This window comes from Mercenaria mercenaria, chromosome 8 (genome assembly GCF_021730395.1).
Source record: "Mercenaria mercenaria strain notata chromosome 8, MADL_Memer_1, whole genome shotgun sequence".
NCBI classification, from domain to species: domain Eukaryota; kingdom Metazoa; phylum Mollusca; class Bivalvia; order Venerida; family Veneridae; genus Mercenaria; species Mercenaria mercenaria.
Window position 1 is genome coordinate 44,214,697 of NC_069368.1, and position 22,970 is coordinate 44,237,666.

The following is a 22,970-nucleotide window of genomic DNA, read 5'->3' on the forward strand; positions in this document are numbered from 1 at the left end:
CAAAATTATTACCCAATGAAAATGTAGTTAACGAAACATGTTAGGCTGAGCTGCGAAGATGGCTGCTCCCATATCATACAAATGTAAAAAATGTGTCCCTTAGGCCTTAGCAGTAGGCCTGGTCCCATGGCTAGGAAAATTCTGATTTCTATATCGACTACATAATTTCTGCGTATAAGTAACATGAATGAAATTAGATGACATGTCTGTCATACAGCTTTTATGCCACCGTAGTCTACTTATAATTTTTACAGTTTGTTTCATTCGTATTGTGAAACGTATTTGACCTAGGTTATAGAACATATTAGGACTAATATGAAATTAGGTGCTACCTAAAAGGCAGAGCTCCCTTGAAAAATCACCAGTGCCCTTAAAAATTAAAGGAATTTTGTTGGAATTATCTGGAATTATGGATTCGTTTTGGAAGTTTATGTTCTATTAGATCTATTAAAATTATAAGTATTAATGATAATTCATGATTTCTGAATGCATGTTTTAGACTGCATCAAGATTAATTCTTGACATAAGAAAACTCGAAAGATATTCTATATATAATCAAAAGAAAGTCCGATATAGATTAAAATCGGCACCAAGATAAAGAAAAAAAAACGTAATTGAATAATTTCTGTTATTCTTCTTAAAACGTACTGCATCAAAAAATTTACATAAATTATTATCATACTGGAAACCAGTCACAAATGATAACTCCTTCAAATTGAAAAGCTTGAATCTTGAAAATTTCAAACCTAACAGAATCTCATTACACCAACAGCCAAAGGAATTCTGTCTCTTTGCGTGTAAATGTTTGGCAATGAGGAAAAATGTAAAAAGTTAATGTTCCAGTTCCAAAGTTAATAGAAATTAGAATTTACGTTATCCTGGAAATGACTATTGTAATTCTTTCAAATGTCATTATTGTCAAATTTTGATTCTTTTTGGATGGAAGAATGTGTCCAACTTTTAGTAAAAAGAAAACTGCTATAAAAGACGCCTGGTATGGGAAAATTACAATCATTTACATGACTGTACAAAGCTTGTTTTAAACCCAAAAGACTAGCAATTTTTAAAAGTTAATGATCAGAATTTTACCTAGAGAAAAACAGTGTTTGCCGAAATTCTCGAAAACACCTACAGTTTATTTACAGAACTTTTAAGTTCACAATCTATGGCGTTTTTATGGTTAATCTTTTAGCACTAGAGAATAGGGATGGCAGTAAGAACCTTTTTGATGTTTATTGATAATTCATCGCCAATAGTTTTATTTTTATTTTTATAAACTCTGGTTAGTGATTTTAAAGCTAACGGACGAAATATATGTGAACGGGGAGAAGAACATTATTTGCTTTTCACAGTTCAATGCCTGTATATTATGATCCTAAAGCTATTTCTTTTTAAAGTTATGTCTACTGACTACTGCACAAGCACTGCATTGGAACCTGACATCAAAACTAAACACTTGTTAAATTTCACATGAATGACTTTAGCTATACAATATTTTCAAAACTTATAATAATACAAAAAAGAACTGAAAAAAAAGGAATTAAAAAAAAAAATCTGGTCCAGGTGAGGTTCGAAGTCACGACCTCTGGATTTCAACGCGAACTCGCTAACCACTACACCACTGTGGAGTTATGACGTCATCGGGACAAACATAAATATATATAATTAAGTTCAGTAATGGCAGCGTGACGAAAGTCGTTTCAAAATGAAATTATTGTATTTTATTTCTTTTTTCTTCCTAGAAAATGTATTTAGCACTAATTTCTTATTATCAAACGCTCATTTACATTTTTATTCTATATTCAAAGCAGTAAGCGAGACGCTTTTGTCAACCGTAAACAGTAAGCGTCTACTGACGTCTTTACTGATTAATTACTATGTACACAGTACACATGAAAAAATCCGAACAACACCGATGCCAAAAAGTACCACAAATTTTCAACTCGATAGTATACACAGTTAGATCTCTTTATTCATTTTCTTTTTCACACGTCTAACCGTAATGCGACGCTTTGCGGCGCCGGTAGCTCTGCTATTATTCGGGATTTAATTCTGTTGGTCAGATCAGAGTTATGGCACTTGTTTATTTCACAAATATGTGTAAAGAGCAATTAGTTTGTGTCACATGTATTATACCGTTCATCTGTAATGTCGCGGTACTTGACATTCGACGTAACGACATTAAACAAGAAACAACACAACAGTGTATTTCTTGTCTTTACCACAATATTTCATGTCATATGCATCAATAACTGTGTGAAAATGAATAAGATATCATTCAAGAAACATTCATGTGTACTTCGATCAACAATAGTCAGCCATTGTTATCATGTGACGTCACATCACTAATGTCGCAGTATAGGTCAACAATTGTGTCAATCAAACTATCATAGGTTAAAAAACACTTAATATAATTCAAACATTGAAAAGCTATCTAAGTCAAACTAACAGGAACACTCAAAAGTCATTAAAACGTCAAGTTAAACATTTTATATTATCTGTTTACATTGACACTATCGAAAATATTCTCCTCTGGGCAGCGGATACACCAGATATTTTGCAAGTAAATCATAAGGTCGCGGGCATGGTCATAATGTAGCGGAGCCTAAGAATCGTACTATTACCTAATATTTTCTATTTGATAGTTATCTAACATGTTCCAATTCACTGCTCAGTATCATGGGTGTATTTAAAGGAGATGGTCAGGGGCCCCCATCCCTTCCTCCCCCTTAAAATCCGTTGAATTAAGACGTTTTGATGTTTCGCCTGATACTGATATTTCATTTATTTTTTTTTAGCTTGGGGATGTTACGTAAAATTTGGTGTCCTCTAGCCTATAGGTGGGACTTAGTTTGCACAATTAATGAGGACAAATGCCGATCAGCTGGTAGACGAACTTATAAACATTGCAAATATTTGCTTAATTTATGGATTTTTGCAATAGATACGTGAAAAATACGATTTTAATAAATATTGACAGATATTTAGCAATTTAACTGCAGGTAGGAACATTTTTCGCCAGCATGAGTAAAATAGGTCACAAACTTCACCGGTAAACACCACGTAGGTGGCGCAACTCAAATACCGCGAAATTAGTGATGACGCGAGATTAGTGATGTTGAGTATATGTGTTGGCGTGTGCCTCTGTAGTCATAATTTATATAGGGAGTAAACCTTAATTACTGTTCAAGGTATTGACTTTAAAAGTGACATATATAAAAATGGCTCTGAGTCTGAGATAATGTGCAGAGCAAATGAATATGGTTGGTAGGTCAAAGGCCCAGTCAGTGGTCAAATTCTTTTGTCATATTTTGTGTCTAGAGCATAACTTAATAACCATTCAGATATGATATTGGTGGATAGTGAAAAGATAATGTGTACAGTGTATGAATAACGCAAGGGGGTGAAAGGTCAGGTCATAGCAAGGTCAAATCTGTATCATATTTTGTGTCCAGAGCATAATAATTTAAGGTTCTGACTTCAGATTTGCCATATAGGTAGGCGATACTGAGATGATGCGGAGAGCACATTAATTTGGTTGATAGGTTAAAGGTCAACGTCACAGATAGAGGTCAAATGTCAGTTCTGTCCTTTGCATTTTGTGTTTGGAGCACAAGTTTATAATTGTTAAGGTGCCGACTTTAAATTAGGTATACAGGTGGTTGATGATTATTTGTGCATTAGTATTCAGTGTTACTATATATACCGCCACACTCAACACCCCAACAAACCCCATCTTACGTGACATTGCCTTACCCCTTTCCTACACACACACACAAACACTAAAATCTGTTGTTTTTTATTTTGTGTCCGAAGCACAAGGTATTGACTTTAAACTGAGAATATAGGTGGGTGGTGATGAGATGATTTGAGCAGTACAAAACTGACATCATCCCCACCCCACCCCTCTCTGACACACATCCATCAAAATTTTTCGTTGAAGTAACTTCCTCCGCTTCTGATCTATAATTTTAAGCATACATTGTATATTGCCCCACTTTGCAGAGCTCTTGTTCTTATTTTGAACAGTATCATAACTGTAAGTGTAAACTGATATTTAAATAATTCAAAATTGATTATGTTGTATCAAACCAGATAGAGGTTTCTTGTTTTGAGTTTAGTGCTATTTTGTCAAAATTATTTCAGTTTTGTAATGGTGAGCAGTTAATCTAACAAGTGTTCCTGCATTCTGTTGCAGTGCTGACATGTTCTAAAGTAACATAAATACTGTACCTTTAGTATGTGAAGCAAAATAGCCAACTTTCGATTTGTGCTTTTTTCAAAACCCATACATGTACTATGCTTGACACGATTGTTTCTGCCTCTGTGACCAGTGTAGATCATGATCAGCCTGCACATCTGTGCAGTCTGATAATGATCTGCACTGTTCGCCATTCAGTCAGTATCTTTTTGGTAAGCACCCCTTTTAACAGTCAATGGTACTGTCCAAATTGAAAGATGGACAAGTTCATTATAGAAATTTAGCTGGGTAAGGGTTAAAGGAGTTGAAGTACAAGATTATATTGGAGCATTCTGTAAAAACATACTGTTTTCATAAATTTAGGAAATGAGAAAATAGATAGCAGCTGAGCTTGAAATGTCTTGATGAAGATGGCAGAGGCGAAGTCAAATGAAATCTCGGAAGCTCACACGTCTACAGCAGATCAATCGTCAGAGGGACAAGCATCAACAGAGGATGCTGGGATAGATCTGTCAGCAGCTCAGAGGGCTCGTATAGAAAGAAACAGACAAAGGGCGCTACTTTTGAGACAGAGTAGATTACAGGCCCATCCATATGCCACAGATGCACTTGGGTAATTTTTTTATAAATTCAAGATGATAACATCTTACCTGAAAATGAAAATGAGTATTTTTTATTAATAAAATCAAACTTAAACACATATTTTAATTGTTCAAGTAAAATGTTATAGTTGAAATGTTTTTGTGCCCATGAATTTTTTGGGGGGAGCTCATAGATTTACCCTTGTCTGCATGTCTTGCTGTCCATCTGTTAACCTGGATGTCAGTTTGTCTGTCCAAATTTGTGTCATGCATATCTCAAAAAGAATTTTGCCTAGACTCATCAAACATCATGTGATTGTTATTCAGTCCCTATGTATTGTTTTGGATTTCACTCGGTAAGATACGTGTTATAGCCCTTGAAAGTCAAAAATGTGCATAAAGGGCCTAAAAGCTTGTATGGCATACATCTTAATAAGTATATTAATGACATTCTAGAAATAGAAGGTCAGAATGTTACTTACAACCTTTTTTGACCTAATTAAAAAAAGAATCTTTCTTTCCCAAAATTGAGACAAAGATTCCCAATTGTACCCTATAAAAGAACTTTGGTAAAAGATATTTCCTGGCCAAAAAGGACAGCAAAATTAGTAAGAAAGATCGTCAAAAAGTGTAAATCTTTTTAATAGGCAAAGAAGCAGTAATATTGCATGCTATTTTTATCTGCATCTATGTAATTGTTGGGGCAAATTTGGGCATGTCATCAGTTGCTGAATTACTCATACAAAATATAATATTGTATTTCTGATGGCTACTAAGCTTGTTTAACTGATGGATTTGTTGTAAATTTCTTTATGTATATTTGAGCCGTGCCATGGGAAAACCAACATAGTGGGTTTGCGACCAGCATGGATCCAGACCAGCCTGCGCATCCGCGCAGTCTGGTCAGGATCCATGCTGTTCGCTAACAGTTTCTCCAATTCCAATAGGCTTTAAAAGCGAACAGCATGGAGCCTGACCAGACTGCGCGGATGCGCAGGCTGGTCTGGATCCATGCTGGTCGCATACCCACTATGTTGGTTTTCTCATGGCACGGCTCATTTGATCATTTAGAAGTAATAGAACTCTTATCTTATTTAGCATGCCTAGCTTTGGTTATAATTTTCTTTTTGTACCAAGGAATTCCATTATTTGTAAATAAAGTGTATTTTTATCATCTTTTTAAGTTGACATTCATGAAATGAATATAATCAATATGATGCCATGGTGCTAGTGTAGCAGACAGGAAATAATAACAAGTACAGTTGTACTTTGAAGTTTATATTAAACGAGTGTCTTTTCATATCAGATTTATTAAAGTTGAATGAAATTATAGAATTGGAGGCTGTCAGTGTGGAAGGACACAAATGTAATATTCTTTTCACCACATGTTAGCTTTTCCTGCTGAAACATCGAAAATTCTTTTTACCTATTATAGCTTAATTACCTTAGTGTAATACCAAAAATATGTAATGACTTTATTTCACTGATACATTTGCAGTATGTTTTTAAATACAGTTTGATCTCTATATAGATATATTCAGTCCAACAATTTTTAAGTTTTAAATGTTCCCTTATAAACTAGGGATTTTGAATGTTTCTGAAAACAATGATTCTTCAGTGGAAGTAGGCTTAAGTCGCTGTTGACTATATTGTTTTTTTTAAATCAGCTAGCAGAAAACTCGAGCAAGGTATTGCATATTTTAGGAATCGTGTGAAAGGTCCAGCACGTGAGATAGATACTGGAGCTGGATTCTTTATAGAAGAGGATGGAGAAAATGACAAAACAGCTATAGAAGTTGTTCATCCAGAAGGTATGTTGTTTCTGTCCTGTCATACTAAATAGAACCATCCTGCAGAAACACATTCTGTTCTCCAGCAATATTTATCTTCGGTACATTACTACCTTTCTCATAACTCTAGCATTTATTTTGTCAAAGTTAAGCCCCTTTTTAATGTAGAATTTCAAGTTAAAGTTTTGCTTTCAAACTTCACAGATGTCTTTGGCATTATGAGATGGCCTCATGGGACAAACTCTAACTTTTAGTAAGTCACCTACACCAAATGTTCAGGATGAGTTGGTAGTATAGATGGATGGTCCACCATCCAGCGTCTGTTTACCTGAATTAACATAAAGATTTTCTTCTCAGAAACTATTGCTCAGAAATACACCAGACTTGGTCTGTAGCATCCTGGCAGAGTCCTCTTTCAAATACATTTAAATGAAGGCACTTGGCCCCTTTTAGGGTCTGCTAGAGCTAAATAAAGAAATACCTTGAAAGAACCTTTTCTTATGAACCACTTGGTGGATCTTCATTAAACTTGTAAGTTCCTCTCCCATTTTTTTTTTAGATTTTAAAATGGGAGTGCTTGGTCTCTTAGGGACATTTTTTTGCTGAGAATAGAATCACATTTAAACAACTTTTTCTCATGAACCTCTTGATGGATCTTCATCAAACTTGGTCTGTAGCTTAAAAGAAAGAAAAAACGTTAAATGATTTCTTTTCATGAACTACTTGGTGGATCTTTATCAGACTTGGTCTGTAGCATCATTAAATGGTCCTCTCCCAAGTTTGTTCAGAGGGGGAGTGGGTGTGGGGTGTTTGGCCCCTTTTAGTGGTTGCTGGTGCTAAAAATAGAAGAAAAACCTTTTTAACATTTTCTCATGAACTGCTTGATGGATGCTCATCAGACTTGGGCTGTAGCATCATTATAAGGTCATCTCCAAACTTTATTTAATGGGTGCACTTGGGGCTCCTTGTAAGGGTGGCTAGAGCCAAAGAAAGAAAGAAAAAAAATACCTTCAAACAACCTCTGCCCATGAGCTCCTTGATGAATCCTTGTCAAACTTAGTCTGTGGCATCATTAAAAAGTCTTCTTTTAAATGTATGTAAGTGGGGGCACTTTGCTCTTTAAAGGGAAAAACTTTGACTGAAAATAGATATATCTTTAAATGACTTCAGCAGATCTTCATTAAATTTGGTCTGTAGCATCCTTGTAGGGACCTCTCGTATTTAGTTTGTTGAAATTATACTCCCTTTAAACATGGAAATTTTGTGACAGTTTTGCCTGTTAGCATGTTCCTCAGAAATTACTTGATTAAATGTTCTCTGATTCACCACACATCTTAAGCATCATGAGATGACCTCACAAGGTAAGTTTCATAACTGCAGTTCACATTTTGGCAAAATTATGCCTCTTTTTTCAGCTAAGATAATTTTGCTAAGGCTTTAGTATGTAAGCTAGTATTAGGTGGAAAGGCTTCAAACAGTTTAGCTTGCTGTCCTTAGACAGCTCTTGTTACTATTTTTACATATCGATAATCTGCGTATCGGTTGAATAATTCCCGGAAATGAAAATCAGTTGTTCAGATATTCAAACAATGCTTGCATTTTTGGTGTTTTGTGTAAAACCTGAGACACTGGCATAAATTGTTCACTGCTATAGTTAATTATATGCATATTGCAGTACTCTTCAAACATAAAATACACAGGTACACATTTTGTCTGGAACACTGAGCTGTATATTTGAGACTAAAAATTACATACCCATTTACCACTGTGGGCCATCATTGGTTTAAACAGTAGTTGACTTAGGCCACTTAAGGTTTCTTAACCCTTACCATGCTGGACACAATTGATTCTGCCTTTGCGACCAGTATAGATCATAATCCATGCAGGCTGATCATGATCTGCACTGTTCACTATTCAGCCAGTATCTTTTTGGTAAGCACCCCTTTTAACAGTTAATGGTACTAACCAAATTGGAAGATGGACAAGTTCATTATAGAAATTTAGCAGGGTAAGGATTAAATTTATTTGTAGCTATATATGTTTTTGTTTTTTATGCAGGTCCTGTTGTAGAAATTGACAGTTTGTTTTGTGAGGCTTGCCAAAAGGAATTTATGGACTCATACTTCTTTACAAAGTTTGAGGAGCCAATTTGTGATACCTGCCGGTAAGCATTACACTTTCAAGAAAGTCAAATACTTGCTAGATTATAGAGTCAAAAGTGCAGGATCTTTGTATAGAATAAAGGCCATGGTTTGAAATCTTCAGCAAGCCCACCCGCTTAGCTCAGTAGGTAAGAGCATTGGTCTACGGATCGCGGGGTCGCGAGTTCGATCCTCGGGCGGGGCGTATGTTCTCTGTGACTATTTGATAAACGACATTGTGTTTGAAATCATTAGTCCTCCACCTCTGATTCATGTGGGGAAGTTGGCAGTTACTTGCAGAGAACAGGTTTGTACTGGTACAGAATCCAGGAACACTGGTTAGGTTAACTGCCCGCCGTTATATGACTGAAATACTGTTGAAAAACGGCGTTAAACCCAAAACAAACAAACAAACAAATCTTCAGCACTACGGAGCTGAAAGGGAGGGAGCATAGCATAGCCTGGCAGTTTCTGAATTCGGAAGATTTCTCTTCATCGCTCAGTGTTTATCACTCTTATTACTTTTTCAAAAAAGCTTTGAATAAATCAGGCCATTATTGAGTAATTGCTAGATCAATCAGCCAACTGTTTAAAATGTGGGAGGGGTAGGATTTTATTTTTTATTTCTGACAATTGATAATATCCTGTATGAAAACACTAAACAAGCTTAAATGAAAAACCAAAAATAAAAGGTGGAGTTTTGTCAAATAAATGTATAATAAGAATAAGATGGTAAAAACATACTGAAATACAAATATTGTCCATAAATCGATCTAAAAAATGTCTTTTTTTTTGTTAGAAACTAAAAATGGTTAGGGTTGCATGAAAAATTGGGGGAGGATAAGAATGATAATTGAGCATAGGTTCATTAATGATGGTCTCTGTCTCTTACACTATACCTGATAAAAAGGCTAAATTAGATACAGAAAATTTTAGAAATGCTACATGTGATTGGGTCGAAAAAGTAAGGTTAAATTACTTATGACTGTATTGAATACTGTGCATATTAAGTTAAAAAGTCACAGAATGTGTCCTGTATAGATAGGCAGTTTAATTTTGAAGCAGCAAATTTAATTGGAGCACTGTTTTGATGGTTGTTGTTTACTTTTGACTTATGCATGTATGTATCATAACAAATTCCATTGAATCTCACACAGTACGCTTCAGATCCTAGTGAATTCTTTATTTCTTATCTTCAAATTTCAGATTGGAGGAAGATAAGTTTCCACTTATTACAAAAACAGAGGCCAAGAAAAAGTATATGTTAAAAGACGCAGATTTCGATTTAAGAGAACCATCATTAAAATTCATCCTGAAGAAAAATCCACACAACCAGCGATGGGGAGATATGAAACTATACTTAGAATCACAGGTATTGAATTAAATTTTTCATCGCAATTAATGGTGAGACTTGCCTTGTGGCAGGGTTGGCATTAAAGCGGGAAATACTCATATTTCCCAGGACAGCGGGAAATACTGGTACTTCTTGGGAAATACTGAGAAATATGATTCAGACCAAAATACATTTTATTCTTTAGATAAGCTATACACCTTAGATTATTATGCCCCCCTTCAAAGAAGGAAAGGTATATTGTTTTGCAGATGTTGATAGGTCGGTTGGTCGTTCTGTCGGTATGTAGACCAATCCGTTTCTGGATGATAACTCCAGAACGCTTGGACCTAGAATCATGAAAGTTGATAGGGAGGTTGGTCATGACCAGCAGAGGACCCCTATAGATTTTGAGGTCAGTAGGTCAAAGGTCACAGTGGCCAGGAACAGTTAAACTATTTACAGATGATATCTCAAGAACACTTTGGCCTAGGATCATGAATGTTGATAGAGAGGTCGGTCATGACCAGCAGATGACCCCTATTGATTTTGAGGTCAGTAAGCCAAAGGTCAAGGTCACGGTAACCCAGAACAGTTAATACTTGTAGTGAAATTCAAATACACAATTTTAGTTCGGACATAATTTTATCATTTGACAGTAAAAAAGCAACCTATAGGTTCTGTATGAATGTTTTTAGATATCACATTGTCTTATGTTGGTTGAGAACTTGTACAGTAACTTTCTCATGCAGGTGTTCATTTAAATATTAATCATCACACAAGTATTTGATGTTCTTGTCACAATAAACAGCATTTTCTTTTGAATTTTGAGTCATTTTTGCAATATTTCCCTGTATTTCCCACTTTTTTGCAATTTTAAGAGTATTTTCCAGGACGGGAATTCCCGGTAAATACCAGTGAGAATTCCCACCCCTGGGAAATACGATGGCAACTGTAAATTAGCTTTCATGCATGCACTCAAGAAGAAGTGTTTTATATATTTTAACCTCTATAGACACAGTGTTTTAAAATTTGATGATAGCATAATATAGTGAATGCTTGTGGTCTCGTTGAAACATAATGCACATGTTGCCCCTGTCTCCACTTTCACTGTATCCTGTGTTATTGTATAGTTATGTAAAAGAGCACTTGTCAGTGACTGTAGCAAACTCAGGTTCTACACTTAAACCTGTTCGAACAGTCCACTGTGGTTTTGTTGAAATGATTTAATGTCAAAAATACAAGAAAGAGGAACATGTTCTGTGCCTCCAAAATGGACGAATATTGGTAACTATATGTTATTTTAATAAAGATGTTTTGTGATATACACTTGTAAATATTACACGCCCGAAACAGTAACCATTCATTCGTGGACAATAGATCGATGCAGTTACAAAAGCAATCAACCACAATCAGTATGGTGTGAATCACTTGTACAGCAGACGAAAAACTCATGAGATCATTATATTAAGCGAAATATCAAAGTTGATTTCTGTGTCCAAAAAATTCTGCTGATAGTTTAAATGTGCGGAATTTATTTCTTCGTGACGGCCTCGTCCCGCAGAATAAGCAGAAATACAAACCCGCAGAATTAACCTGCTATACAGTATATTGTTTTGTTGATGTCAGCCAGTCAGTCAGTCAGTCAGTCCGTAGACCAATCGGTTTCTGGATGATAACTCAAGAACGCTTGGGCCTAGGATCACAAAACTTAATAGGGAGGTAGACCAGCAGATAACCCCTATGATTTTGAGATCTGTTGGTCAAAGGTCAAGGTCACAGTGACCCGGAACAGTTAAACCGTTTCTGGACAATAACTTTAGACAGCAGATGACCCCTATCTTTATGAAACTTGGTCAGATTGTTTGTATTGATGATCTCTAGGTCAAGTTTGAAACTTGGTCATGCGGAGTCAAAAATTAGGTCAGTAGACCAGATCAACTCTGAAGAGTGATATATGGCCATCATGACCCTCTTGTTTTAATTGTGATGAAAACAATCAATGAAGAATGTGTTGGTCATCACCAGCAGATGACCCCTATCAATTTTGAGATCAGTAGGTCAAAGGTCAAGGTCACAGTGACCAGGAACAGTAAAATGGTTACTGGGCGATAAGAAGGCTTAGGCATAGGATCAGGAAAATTGATAGGAGATTGATCATGACCAGCAAATGACCCCTATTGATTTTGAGGTCATTAGGTCAAAGTTCAAGGTCACATTGGCCAGAAGCAGTTAAACAGTTTCTGGACGATAATTTCAGAACGCTTTGGCCAAGGGTCATAAAAGATGATAGAGAGATTACAGTGACCCAGAACATTTAAAAGGTTGCCTGACAATTACTTGAGAAAGCTAGGGCTTTAGATCATGAAACTTGATAGGAAGGTTGGTCATGACCAGTAGATGACCCCTATAGATTTTGAGATCAGTAGGCCAAAGGTCAAGGTCACATTGACCCAGAACAGTTAAACTCTTTCCGGACGATACCTTGAGAACGCTTGGGCCTAGGATCACAAAACTAAACAGGGAGGTTGATCATGACCAGCAGATGACCCCTGTTGATTTTGTTTCCAGACAATAACTTGAGAAAGATAGGGCCTAAGATCATGAAACTTGATAGGAAGGTTGGTCATGACGAGTAGATGACCCCTATAGATTTTGAAGTCAGTAGGCCAAAGGTCAAGGTCACATTGACCCAGAACAGTTAAACTCTTTCTGGACGATACCTTGAGAATGCTTTGGGCCTAGGATCATGAAACTTAACAGGGAGGCTGATCATGACCAGCAGATGACCCCTGTTGATTTTGTTTCCGGACAGTTACTTGTGAAAGATAGGGCCTAAGATCATGAAACTTGATAGGAAGGTTGGTCATGACCAGTAGATGACCCTATAGATTTTGAGGTCAGTAGACCAAAGGTCAAGGTCACATTGACCCAGAACAGTTAAACTCTTTCTGGACGATACCTTGAGAACGCTTGGGCCTAGGATCACAAAACTAAACAGGGAGGTTGATCATGACCAGCAGATGACCCCTGTTGATTTTGTTTCCAGACAATTACTTGAGAAAGATAGGGCCTAAGATCATGAAACTTGATAGGAAGGTTGGTCATGACCAGTAGATGACCCCTATAGATTTTGAAGTCAGTAGACCAAAGGTCAAGGTCACATTGACCCAGAACAGTTAAACTCTTTCCAGACGATACCTTGAGAATGCTTGGGCCTAGGATCACGAAACTTAATAGGGAGGTTGATCATGACCAGCAGATGACCCCTGTTGATTTTGAGGTCAATAGGTATAAGGTCAAGGTCACATTGAACCAGAAAGTAGAACTTTTGTTTACAGTGAGCATATAATTTCTGTTCCTTGTGCAATTACTGAATGCATCAAGGGGGGCATTTCGTGTTCGACTAGCTCTTGTTGGCATCATAACCTTACGTAGAAAGTTTCATAATTCTGGCTTACATTTTGGCAAAATTGTGTCACTTTTTATCAGCCTGTCTGAAAGACAGGACGTATTATGGGAACGCCCTCAGTGGGCAGGCAGGCAGCATCCATAAACTTTGTTTGGAATATATTTTCTTCATGCATGGAGCATATTTTGATATAACTTGGCATAAATGTTCACCTCATGAGACCTAGTGTCATGCACAAGAACTAGGTCCCTAGGTCTAAAGTCAAGATCACACTTAGAGGTCAAAGGTCAAATTCAAGAATGACTTTGTCTGGAGCATTTCTTCTTCATGCATGGAGGGATTGGATGTAATTTGGCACAGTTGTACCCCATCATGAGACAGAGTGTCATGTGCAAGAACCAGGTCCCTAGGTCTAAGGTCAAGGTATTATGGGAACGCATTGGGACCTATCAGCTGCTTGGGCTTGGGGTCACTTTGGTGAAGGTCAGTGTCATAGTTTCTAAAAAAAGATTTTTCAACTTTTCCTCAAAACTTGCCAATGCTTTGACCTACGATCTGAAAACTTGTTGTGTGGGTACCTGGACTAGAGATCTACTATGACTTAAGTTTTTAGCTCTACATCCACTGACAAATATACAATTTGGGCAGCATCCATTGTTTTTAATAATAGCCCTTGTTTTCTTAGGGGCCTCTGTGGCGGAATAGTTAAGGTCACTGACTTCAAATCACTTGCCCCTCATTGATGTGGATTCGAACCTCACTCGGGGTGTTGAATTGTTCATGTGAGGAAGCCATGCAGCTGGCTTACAGACGGTTGTTGTTTCTACCCAGGTGCCCGCTCATTATGAAATAATGCACAGGTGCACATTGGGTCTTCCTCCACCATCAAAGCTGGAAAGTTGCCATATGACCTATAATTGTGTCAGTGCAACGTTAAACTCCCCCCCCCCCCCCACCCACCACCACAAACAAAATTGTTTTTGTATTTTTGAAGTCAGATATACGAATCATATTTGCAGTTCTGTAACAAAAACTTTTCTTCCAACAAGTTCCCAGCGGGCGTATTTTGTGACTATATCACCCTTATTCAATTTAAGTGGAAGTTTTGCATGTAAGCAAGTTTGTCAGGAACTTAGTAACTGTACTGAAAGCTTTTAAACTCTTCATTAGTTTGTGGAATCATGAAATGACTATTCTGAGCCAGGTTCCATACCTCCCATATACATCTAGTTTACAAATTATCAGTTTATGCCCTTTTTTCAACATAGTCATTTTTGCTAAATCGTTTGTACGTAAGCTAGTAAAAATGTGGAAGAATTTCAGTTAATCAGGTACATTGTCTTTCTAAAGACAGCTATTGCTGATTTACTTTGCACAATGTTTGTCAAACTGGGACACATGTTGGTTCCAAAGTCAAGGTCATATGTTGAGATCAAAGGTCAGAAATATATTACAGAAGCTTGTTTAATTCATTTTTAGCTCGACTATATGAAGAATGGAGAGCTGTCCTACTCAACCTGGCGTTGGCTTTCGCGTCTGCACCTTGGTTGAAGTTTTGATGCACTTTCTCTGTAATTACTTGATGGATTAAATGTTTCAAACTTAAAATAGTTATTCCTCATCATCATCCACCTCATATGACACAAGGGCCATAACTCTTACACCAATATTTCATGAATTATCTCCACCTTTTACTTAGAATTTCAGGTTAAAGTTTTGATGCACTTTCACTCCATTTCAGTTATTACTAAATGGATTTGATTCAAACTTAAAAATGTTTTTCCACCTCATCACCCACATTATATGACACAAGGTCCATAACTTTAGCAGCAATTTTTCATGAATTATGCCCCCTTTCACTTCGAGTTTGAGGTTAATTTTGATTCATTTTCACTATACAATGTATCTCTGTTATTACAGAGAGGATTTGATTCAAACTTAAAACAGTTGTTCCACATCATATGACACAAGGACTATAACTCTAGCAATAGTATTTCATGAATAATATCCCCATTTTACTTAGAATTTCAGGTTAAAGTTTTGGTGCACTTTCACTCTATCTCAGCTATTGCTAAATGGATTTGATTTAAACTTAAAGCAGTTTTTCCACATCATCACCCACATCATATGACACAAGGTGCATCACTCTTGCACCAATATTTCATAAATTATGCCCACTTTTTGCTTAGAATTATACTTGCTTAATATTTTGATACACTTTATCTCTCTTATTACTTAATACTTTTGACACAGACTCAAGCTATTGTCCAATATCTTCATCAACATTTGAGTATGTAAACACTCTAATGACAGCTCCAGCTTCCTCAGATGTGCCCAGTTTCACTGTCCAGCATCGAAATAGTCAAGTGCGCTGTCTCCTTGACAGCTCTTGTTAACATTTGACATTCCTATACATGATATTGCTTGTTCAGACAAAGGTAAAAGTGCGTTAAAGCTTGTGTCATTGACAACTGGCTATTTCAGGATGGAAAGTGCTAATATAGTTTGCCCTCTGTGTCACCTAGGTACTTCTTTGTTTTCACTTTTATTAGCAACTCATAAATCCAGAATATAGCAAAATTACATACTGTAAAATCATTTAATTTCGTGAGCATGAAATTTCGTGGTTTTGATCAAAACGGCAATTTCATTGGGGTATGAATTCATGGATTTCAACTTTTGAACATAAAATGAATAGGAATTTTTATTCTTCGTTGGGATTAAATTACGAGGATTTGCTCAACCACGAAATCCACGAAATTTAGTCCCCCTTGAATATTAATGATTTCACAGTAATGCCAATTGTCATGTTTAGCAAAGCAATCAGATCTCATGAAAATGATAAGAATATAAAATAAATAACATTTAATAAAAAAACAAATGCTAAATACAGTAATAGCAAAATTTTATTGAATAATTTTAATAGAACAGAAGAGAACAGAAGTTACTAGATGTTACCTTAAAGCAAAATAACACTATTTTAAAACATTGTATAGAGGCTTCCGAGGCTGAGTGGTTATGGTTGCTATCTTCGAATCACTTGCCGCTCACCAATGTGGGTTCGAGCCTCACTCGCAGCGTCAAATTCTTCATGTGAGGAAGCTATCCAGCTTGCTTACGGAAGGTCGGTGGTTCTACCCAGGTGCCCTCCCATGTTGAAATAATGCACGGAGGGGCACCTGGGGGTCCTCCTCTACCATTAAAGCTGGAAAGTGATCATGTGACCTGTAGTTGTGACTGTGCAAAACATTGTATAATAACAAAGCATGACGATGGTCTAATTTAAAAGGGTGATGACAAAATATGCATAATATAATAAAATCTAGGTAGAGCTCACTAACATTTATGCACCATACATGTTAAATTGTAAGTCAGGTTTAAATATGTTACCTTTAGTTTGTTTTCTTTAAAGCTTGAAAGTGCTTACAGTGAAAATATACATGGAATTCAGTTTCAAATATATGTTGGTATTAACTCAATATTTTTTTAATATTTCAGTTGAGTTTGAATAATATTATATGCAGTCATCATATAAAGTGACCAAGACTTGTAGGTTAAAACTGTCAAGCCAAAGTTGTAAAACCATGCTTGTTGACATTTTCTAAGGGTCCAAGGAGTCATCTTTCTCTCACAATTTTCCCTATTGTTTGTCGCCAGTGAAGTGTAGTTTGTAGATTCATTAGAACTTCAAAATTAATTTTCTTTCTGTTAAGTAATCCGAGAATTGACATCACCATATACCAGCACCAGTGTCAAATGTTTATTGAGTTTGTTAGTTTTACTGATAGTTTCAGCTTGTTTCATATTCTGCAAGTGATTACTTTCCAACAAACCGGATAACCCGAGACACTCTGTGTCTGGGTTTGTGGCTGCTTCCACTCCCAAAATGATTCCCAAGATCTCCCTGGTCCCTCGGTTTAGCCCACTGAAGTTTAACTTGGCTGCAATTGCAGTGTTTTTGCTGCAGGAATTCAAATATGCATATTGAACAGTATATTTTGTGTCGGTGTGTTTGTGCTGGCACAAACAAAGTGCTCACCATCACCAGCATGCACATCTTGATAGCTGTCAGCATATTTCCTGAAAAAAAAAGGAAACAGTAAACACATTTTTATTTGATATTTATTAAAGTGTGAAATTTACTAAAAAAAGTGTGATAAAAGTGAAATTTACTAAAAAAAGTGTGATATTTATAAAAGGTGCTCTTTTGATGAAAGACTAGTCAGAAACTTACATTTACTTATTTCCTAAAGATTTACAGCTTTAGGCAGTACAATAACTTATTGTCTTTTTCCATATCCCATTTTGAAAAAATGCATTCTTTATTAAATTTTAACCTATTTAAAAAAAGAAACGTGCTAAGTAACTTTATGAAACAGAAACATTAAATGATAAATTAAACAATTTTAAAAATCCCACAAGTTGCTCCTTTTCATGTATTGGACAACATTGGCAATAATGCAGTTTGTTCCAAGAACAAACCATTTAATATATATAATTAAATCTTATGTACAAAGAGGTTCATTTGTTCCTTTCAAAATCATGTCTGCCTAAGTTTATATAAAGTAATAGACAGTTCACCAAATAACAAAATAAGCCTGCCCAAAAATATATTTAAGACGGAAGCATTTCGATATATTCAATCATAATAAAAAGTAAAAGTTTTTACCAGAGATTTTATTTCCAATTAATATCTTGAGTTTAACTTTTTTCAGAAATTTCACCAGCAGTATCTTTATAGCGTTGTTTGATATTTTTAATGTTTCTGCATAGTTTATATATGATGATAGCCCTTCAAACTTCAATACCAATGACCATTTCATTGGTCCAGTTTTATGACGTTGTGGTATGACAGTGAAGAAGCTCTAGTCACATTTGTTTTACATTTTGTTAATTTTCTATGTTCCAACGTCAATAGAGACATTTAATGGCATCTTTAGTATAAGTACATAGCATTCACAAGTAGCTGTGTGGATAAGGCCATAGGTCATACAGTGCTATTTTGATGACCTGGGAGACTGGTATCTGTTTCTAGTCTGTTATTCATAATGTATAAAGGCTACCGCTTTCAGACTTTATACTGTGACTAAGTATTACTAAACAATGATCCCTATTGATTTTGGTGCCAGTGACTCAGGTGTAAAGATCACAGGGGCCTAACTTGAAGGTGGTCTCTAACATTGTAGCAAAGCCCGCCCGCTTAGCTCAGTAGGTAAGAGCATCGGTCTACGGATCGCGGGGTCGCGAGTTTGATCCTCGGGCGGGCGCATGTTCTCCGTGACTATTTGATAAACGACATTGTGTCTGAAATCATTAGTCCTTCACCTCTGATTCATGTGGGGAAGTTGGCAGTTACTTGCGGAGAACAGGTTTGTACTGGTACAGAATCCAGGAACACTGGTTAGGTTAACTGCCCGCCGTTACATGACTGAAATACTGTTGAAAAACGGCGTTAAACCCAAAACAAACAAACAAACTAACATTGTAGCAAAATTGTATGATATTTTTTGTTTTTCATATATTCTGTCCGAGATTTACTTAAGGAAGAAAAAGACACATTACCTAACGTAAGATCTCTTTTACAAATGTATATTTTATTGATTTTCATAAACTAGCTAACTTACCCGCTTTAATATTAATTGTTTCAAAAGCTAATTTTTTATTTCAAGATAAATTCTACTTTATTATATTGTGGTGTTTAAACAGTTTGAACCAAAAGGCATTTTTATACGCCCGAATGGACGTATTATGTTATGACGCTGGTGTCCGTCAGTCTGTCCGTTAGCAATTTCGTGTCTGCTGTATAACTCTTGAACCCCTTGAAGGATTTCAAGGAAATTTGACACAAATGTTCACCACACCGAGACCACATGCAGAGCACATGTTTTGGATGTCTTGCTTCAAGGTCAAGGTCACACTTAGGAGTCAAAGGTCATATCAGTTTGTTTCGTGTCTGCTCTGTAACTCTTGACCCCCTTGAAGGATTTCAAAGAAACTTGACGATCAAATGTTCACCACACCAAGACAACGTGCAGAGCGCATGTTCCGGACGACTTGCTTCAAGGTCAAGGTCACACTTAGGGGTCAAAAGTCATATCAGTTTGTTTCATGTCCACTCTGTAACTCTTGAACTGCAGGAAGGATTTCAAAGAAACTTGGCAGAAATGTTCACCACACCAAGACAACATGCAGAGCGCATGTTCCGGATGACTTGCTTCAAGTTCAAGGTCACACTTAAGGGTCAAAGGTCATACATGACTTTGCTTTGTGTATAATGCTATGAATTGCAGTGCTCTTGTTTTTATTTGGCAGATCTCTTTTTTGTTCACTTACAATAATTTTTTTTTGAATTACTTCCCTTTTATGTTACTATAAATAGCTTATTTTGAAACTTTTTTATTATTGGCTGTAGGGAAAAACCGAGACCACTTTTCTGTGGTACAATGTGGATGGTACCTCTAATTTTTAGGTGTATTTTTACATACCTGTACCTGATCAGGATTTTTTTTTCGTGGACTTTAAATATTTTTTTGTGGACTTAGATTTGTTTTTTGAAGTTTTCCTTTTGTTGTTCCACTCCTTTGGGCTACAACAGTCAAGTTCTTGAAATTTTGCTCCCATCCTATGATGTAATCCTTCGGGCGTATATTGCCCCGCTTGGCGGAGCTCTTGTTGTAAAACTGTTTCGACCTACTGATTCATTTTTAATCCCCCGCCGTGGCGGAGGGATTATAGGAATGGTCTGCGTCCGTCCTTCCATCCGTCCGTCCTTCCGTCCGTAACAAATTCGTGTCCGGTCCATATCTCCTAAACCCCTTGAAGGATTTTCATGAAACTTGGGTCAAATGATCACCTCATCAAGACGATGTGCAGAACCCATGAGTCAGCCTTGTCAGTTCAAGGTCAAGGTCACAACTCAAGGTCAAATGTTTGAGCCTGCCATTTTGTGTCCGCTCTATATCTCCTAAACCCCTTGAAGGAATTTTATAAAACTTAGGTCAAATGATCACCTCATCAAGACGATGTGCAGAACCCATGAGTCAGCCATGCCAGCTCAAGGTCAAGGTCACAACTCAAGGTCAAAGGTTTGAGCCTTCCATTTTGTGTCCGCTCTATATCTCTTAAACCCCTTGAAGGAATTTTATAAAACTTGGGTCAAATGATCACCTCATCAAGATGATGTGCAGAACCCATGAGTCAGTCATGCCGGCTCAAGGTCAAGGTCACAACTTAGGGTCAAAGGTTTGAACCAATTCGTGTCTGCTCTATATCTCCTAAACCCTTTGAAGGATTTTCATCAAACTTGGGTCAAAGGATCACCTCATCAAGGCGATGTGCAGAACTTATGAGTAAGCCATGTCAGCTCAAGGTCAAGGTCACAACTGAAGGTCAAAGGTTTGAGCCTTCCATTTCGTGTCCACTCTATATCTCCTAAACCCCTTGAAGGAATTTTATAAAACCTGGGTCAAATGATAACCTCATCAAGACGATGTGCAGAAATTATGAGTCAACCATGCCAGCTCAAGGTCAAGGTCACAACTAAGGGTCGAAGATTTGAGCCTTCCATTTGGTGTCCACTCTGTATCTCCTTAACCCCTTGAAGGATTTTCATCAAACTTTGGTCAAATGATTACCACATCAAGAACTCATGAGTCAGCCATGTCAACTCAAGGTCAAGGTCACAACTGAAGGTCAAAGGTTTCAGCTCTGTATCTCCTAAACCCCTTGAAGGATTTTCATGAAACTTTGGTCAAATGATCACCTCATCAAGACGTTGTGCAGAATTCATGAGTCAGCCGTGTCAGTTCAAGGTCAAGGTCACAGCTAAAATCAAAGGTTTTACCCTTTCACTATCCATAGCAGTGGCGGGGGATTTAGCTGTCTTTCAGACTGCCTTGTTTTTCTCTAATCTGTCTTGGTTGCTGAATTAAGAGAGGCAAAGGGAGGTAATGATATTTTTTATACGCCCTTTTATAAAACGGAGTGTATTATGGGAACACCCCTTGTGGGCCGGTGGGTGAGTGGGCGGGCAGCGCCCACAGACTTTGTCCGGGGCATATCTTCTTCATGCATAGAGGAATTTTGATGAAACTTGGCACAATTGTTCACCATGAAACGGAGTGTCATGCGCAAGAACCAGATCCCTAGGTCTAAGGTCAAGGTCACACTTAGAGGTCAAATGTCAAATTCAAGAATGACTTTGTCCGGAGTAAATCTTCTTCATGCATGGAGGGATTTTGATGTAACTTGGCACAATTGTTCACCATCATGAGATGGAGTGTCATGTGCAAGAATCAGATCCCTAGGTCTAAGGTCAAGGTCACACTTAGAGGTCAATGGATACAAGAATAAATACTTTATCCGGAGCATTTCTTCTTCATGCATGGAGGGATTTTGATATAACTTGGCACAAATGTTCACCACCATGAGACAGTGTGTCATGCGCAAGAACCAGGTCCCCAAGTCTAAGGTCAAGGTCACACTTAGAGGCCAAAGATCAGATACAAGAATGACTTTGTCTGGAGCATTTCTTCTTCATGCTTGGAGGGATTTTGATGTAACTAGGCACAATTGTACACCATCATGAGACGAAGTGTCATGCGCAGGTCCCTTCTTTAGAATTACTTCCTTTTGTTGTTACTATAAATAACTTATATTGTAGTTTTCATTACTAGTCGTAGTTGAAAAATCAAGACCACTTTTCTGTAGTACAATATGCATGTTACATCCAATTTTGAGGTGTATTTTGACCTACCTCTACCTGGTAAGGATTTTTGTGTGGACTTAAATTTTTTGGGAGTGGGGGGGGGGATTTTTAAAAAAAAAATTTTTGGAAGATCTACTTCCCTTAGTTGTTACTTTAAATAACTTATATTGTAACTTTTATAATTTACCTTAGGGAAAAACCAAGACCACTTTTCTGTGGTACAACATAGATATTACTATCAAATTTTTGGTGTATTTTAAGTTATCTCTACCTGGTAAAGAGTTTTTGAAAAACAAAAGAATTACAATAATTACTAAACAACCACAATATTAATTTTCCATTTGCAAATACAGGACTGGTGCTAGTGTAAAGAAATTTGCTGCGACGGGCGTATATTGTGACATTTTGGTTGGAACTTGCATTTGCAATGAATTTCAGCTGAATGTATAGTTTTACCACCATGGTAGCCAAACGGTAGATACCCCTCTTCAAGTGCAGGTGACAGCCCCATGTTACCAAAGACGTTAAAAAAACGGTACTAGCAGCTTCCTCGCATGGCGCTCAGCATTAAGAGGATAGTTGGGAAACATGCTTAAATATTTATTAGTGTTGTGAACCCAGGATAGGAGAATCAAATTTTGAGGGGCCAAGAACTGGGCCTTATTGAATCCCAGGTTAGGTAACAGATAACCACATGAGATTGATATTTGTCTTTATTCGATACCCTCAGTATTTTAGTTAACAGGTGGTAGAATTTACTGTGGATATCCTTGACCTGTATAAAATATAAATGTGTTGATATTAAACA

The 22,970-nt window shown here is 36.9% G+C and overlaps 1 protein-coding gene across 2 annotated transcripts in view; it reads left to right on the top strand.

Annotated features, from left to right (window-relative positions):
- Window positions 1-22,970, top strand: part of LOC123566470 (DNA repair protein complementing XP-A cells homolog) — a 28,708-nt gene continuing 5,738 nt past the window's right edge. The window contains exons 1-5 of one of the 2 annotated variants that reach the window (XM_045360606.2): window positions 1-83; window positions 4,565-4,814; window positions 6,487-6,593; window positions 8,631-8,736; window positions 9,920-10,085. In XM_045360606.2, the coding sequence (XP_045216541.2) occupies window positions 4,606-4,814; window positions 6,487-6,593; window positions 8,631-8,736; window positions 9,920-10,085 (588 nt within the window). In that variant the 5' untranslated portion in view covers window positions 1-83; window positions 4,565-4,605. Of the gene's footprint in view, window positions 84-869; window positions 1,214-4,564; window positions 4,815-6,486; window positions 6,594-8,630; window positions 8,737-9,919; window positions 10,086-22,970 lie in introns of those variants that run through there. The other variant, XM_053549814.1, reaches the window with a different exon arrangement.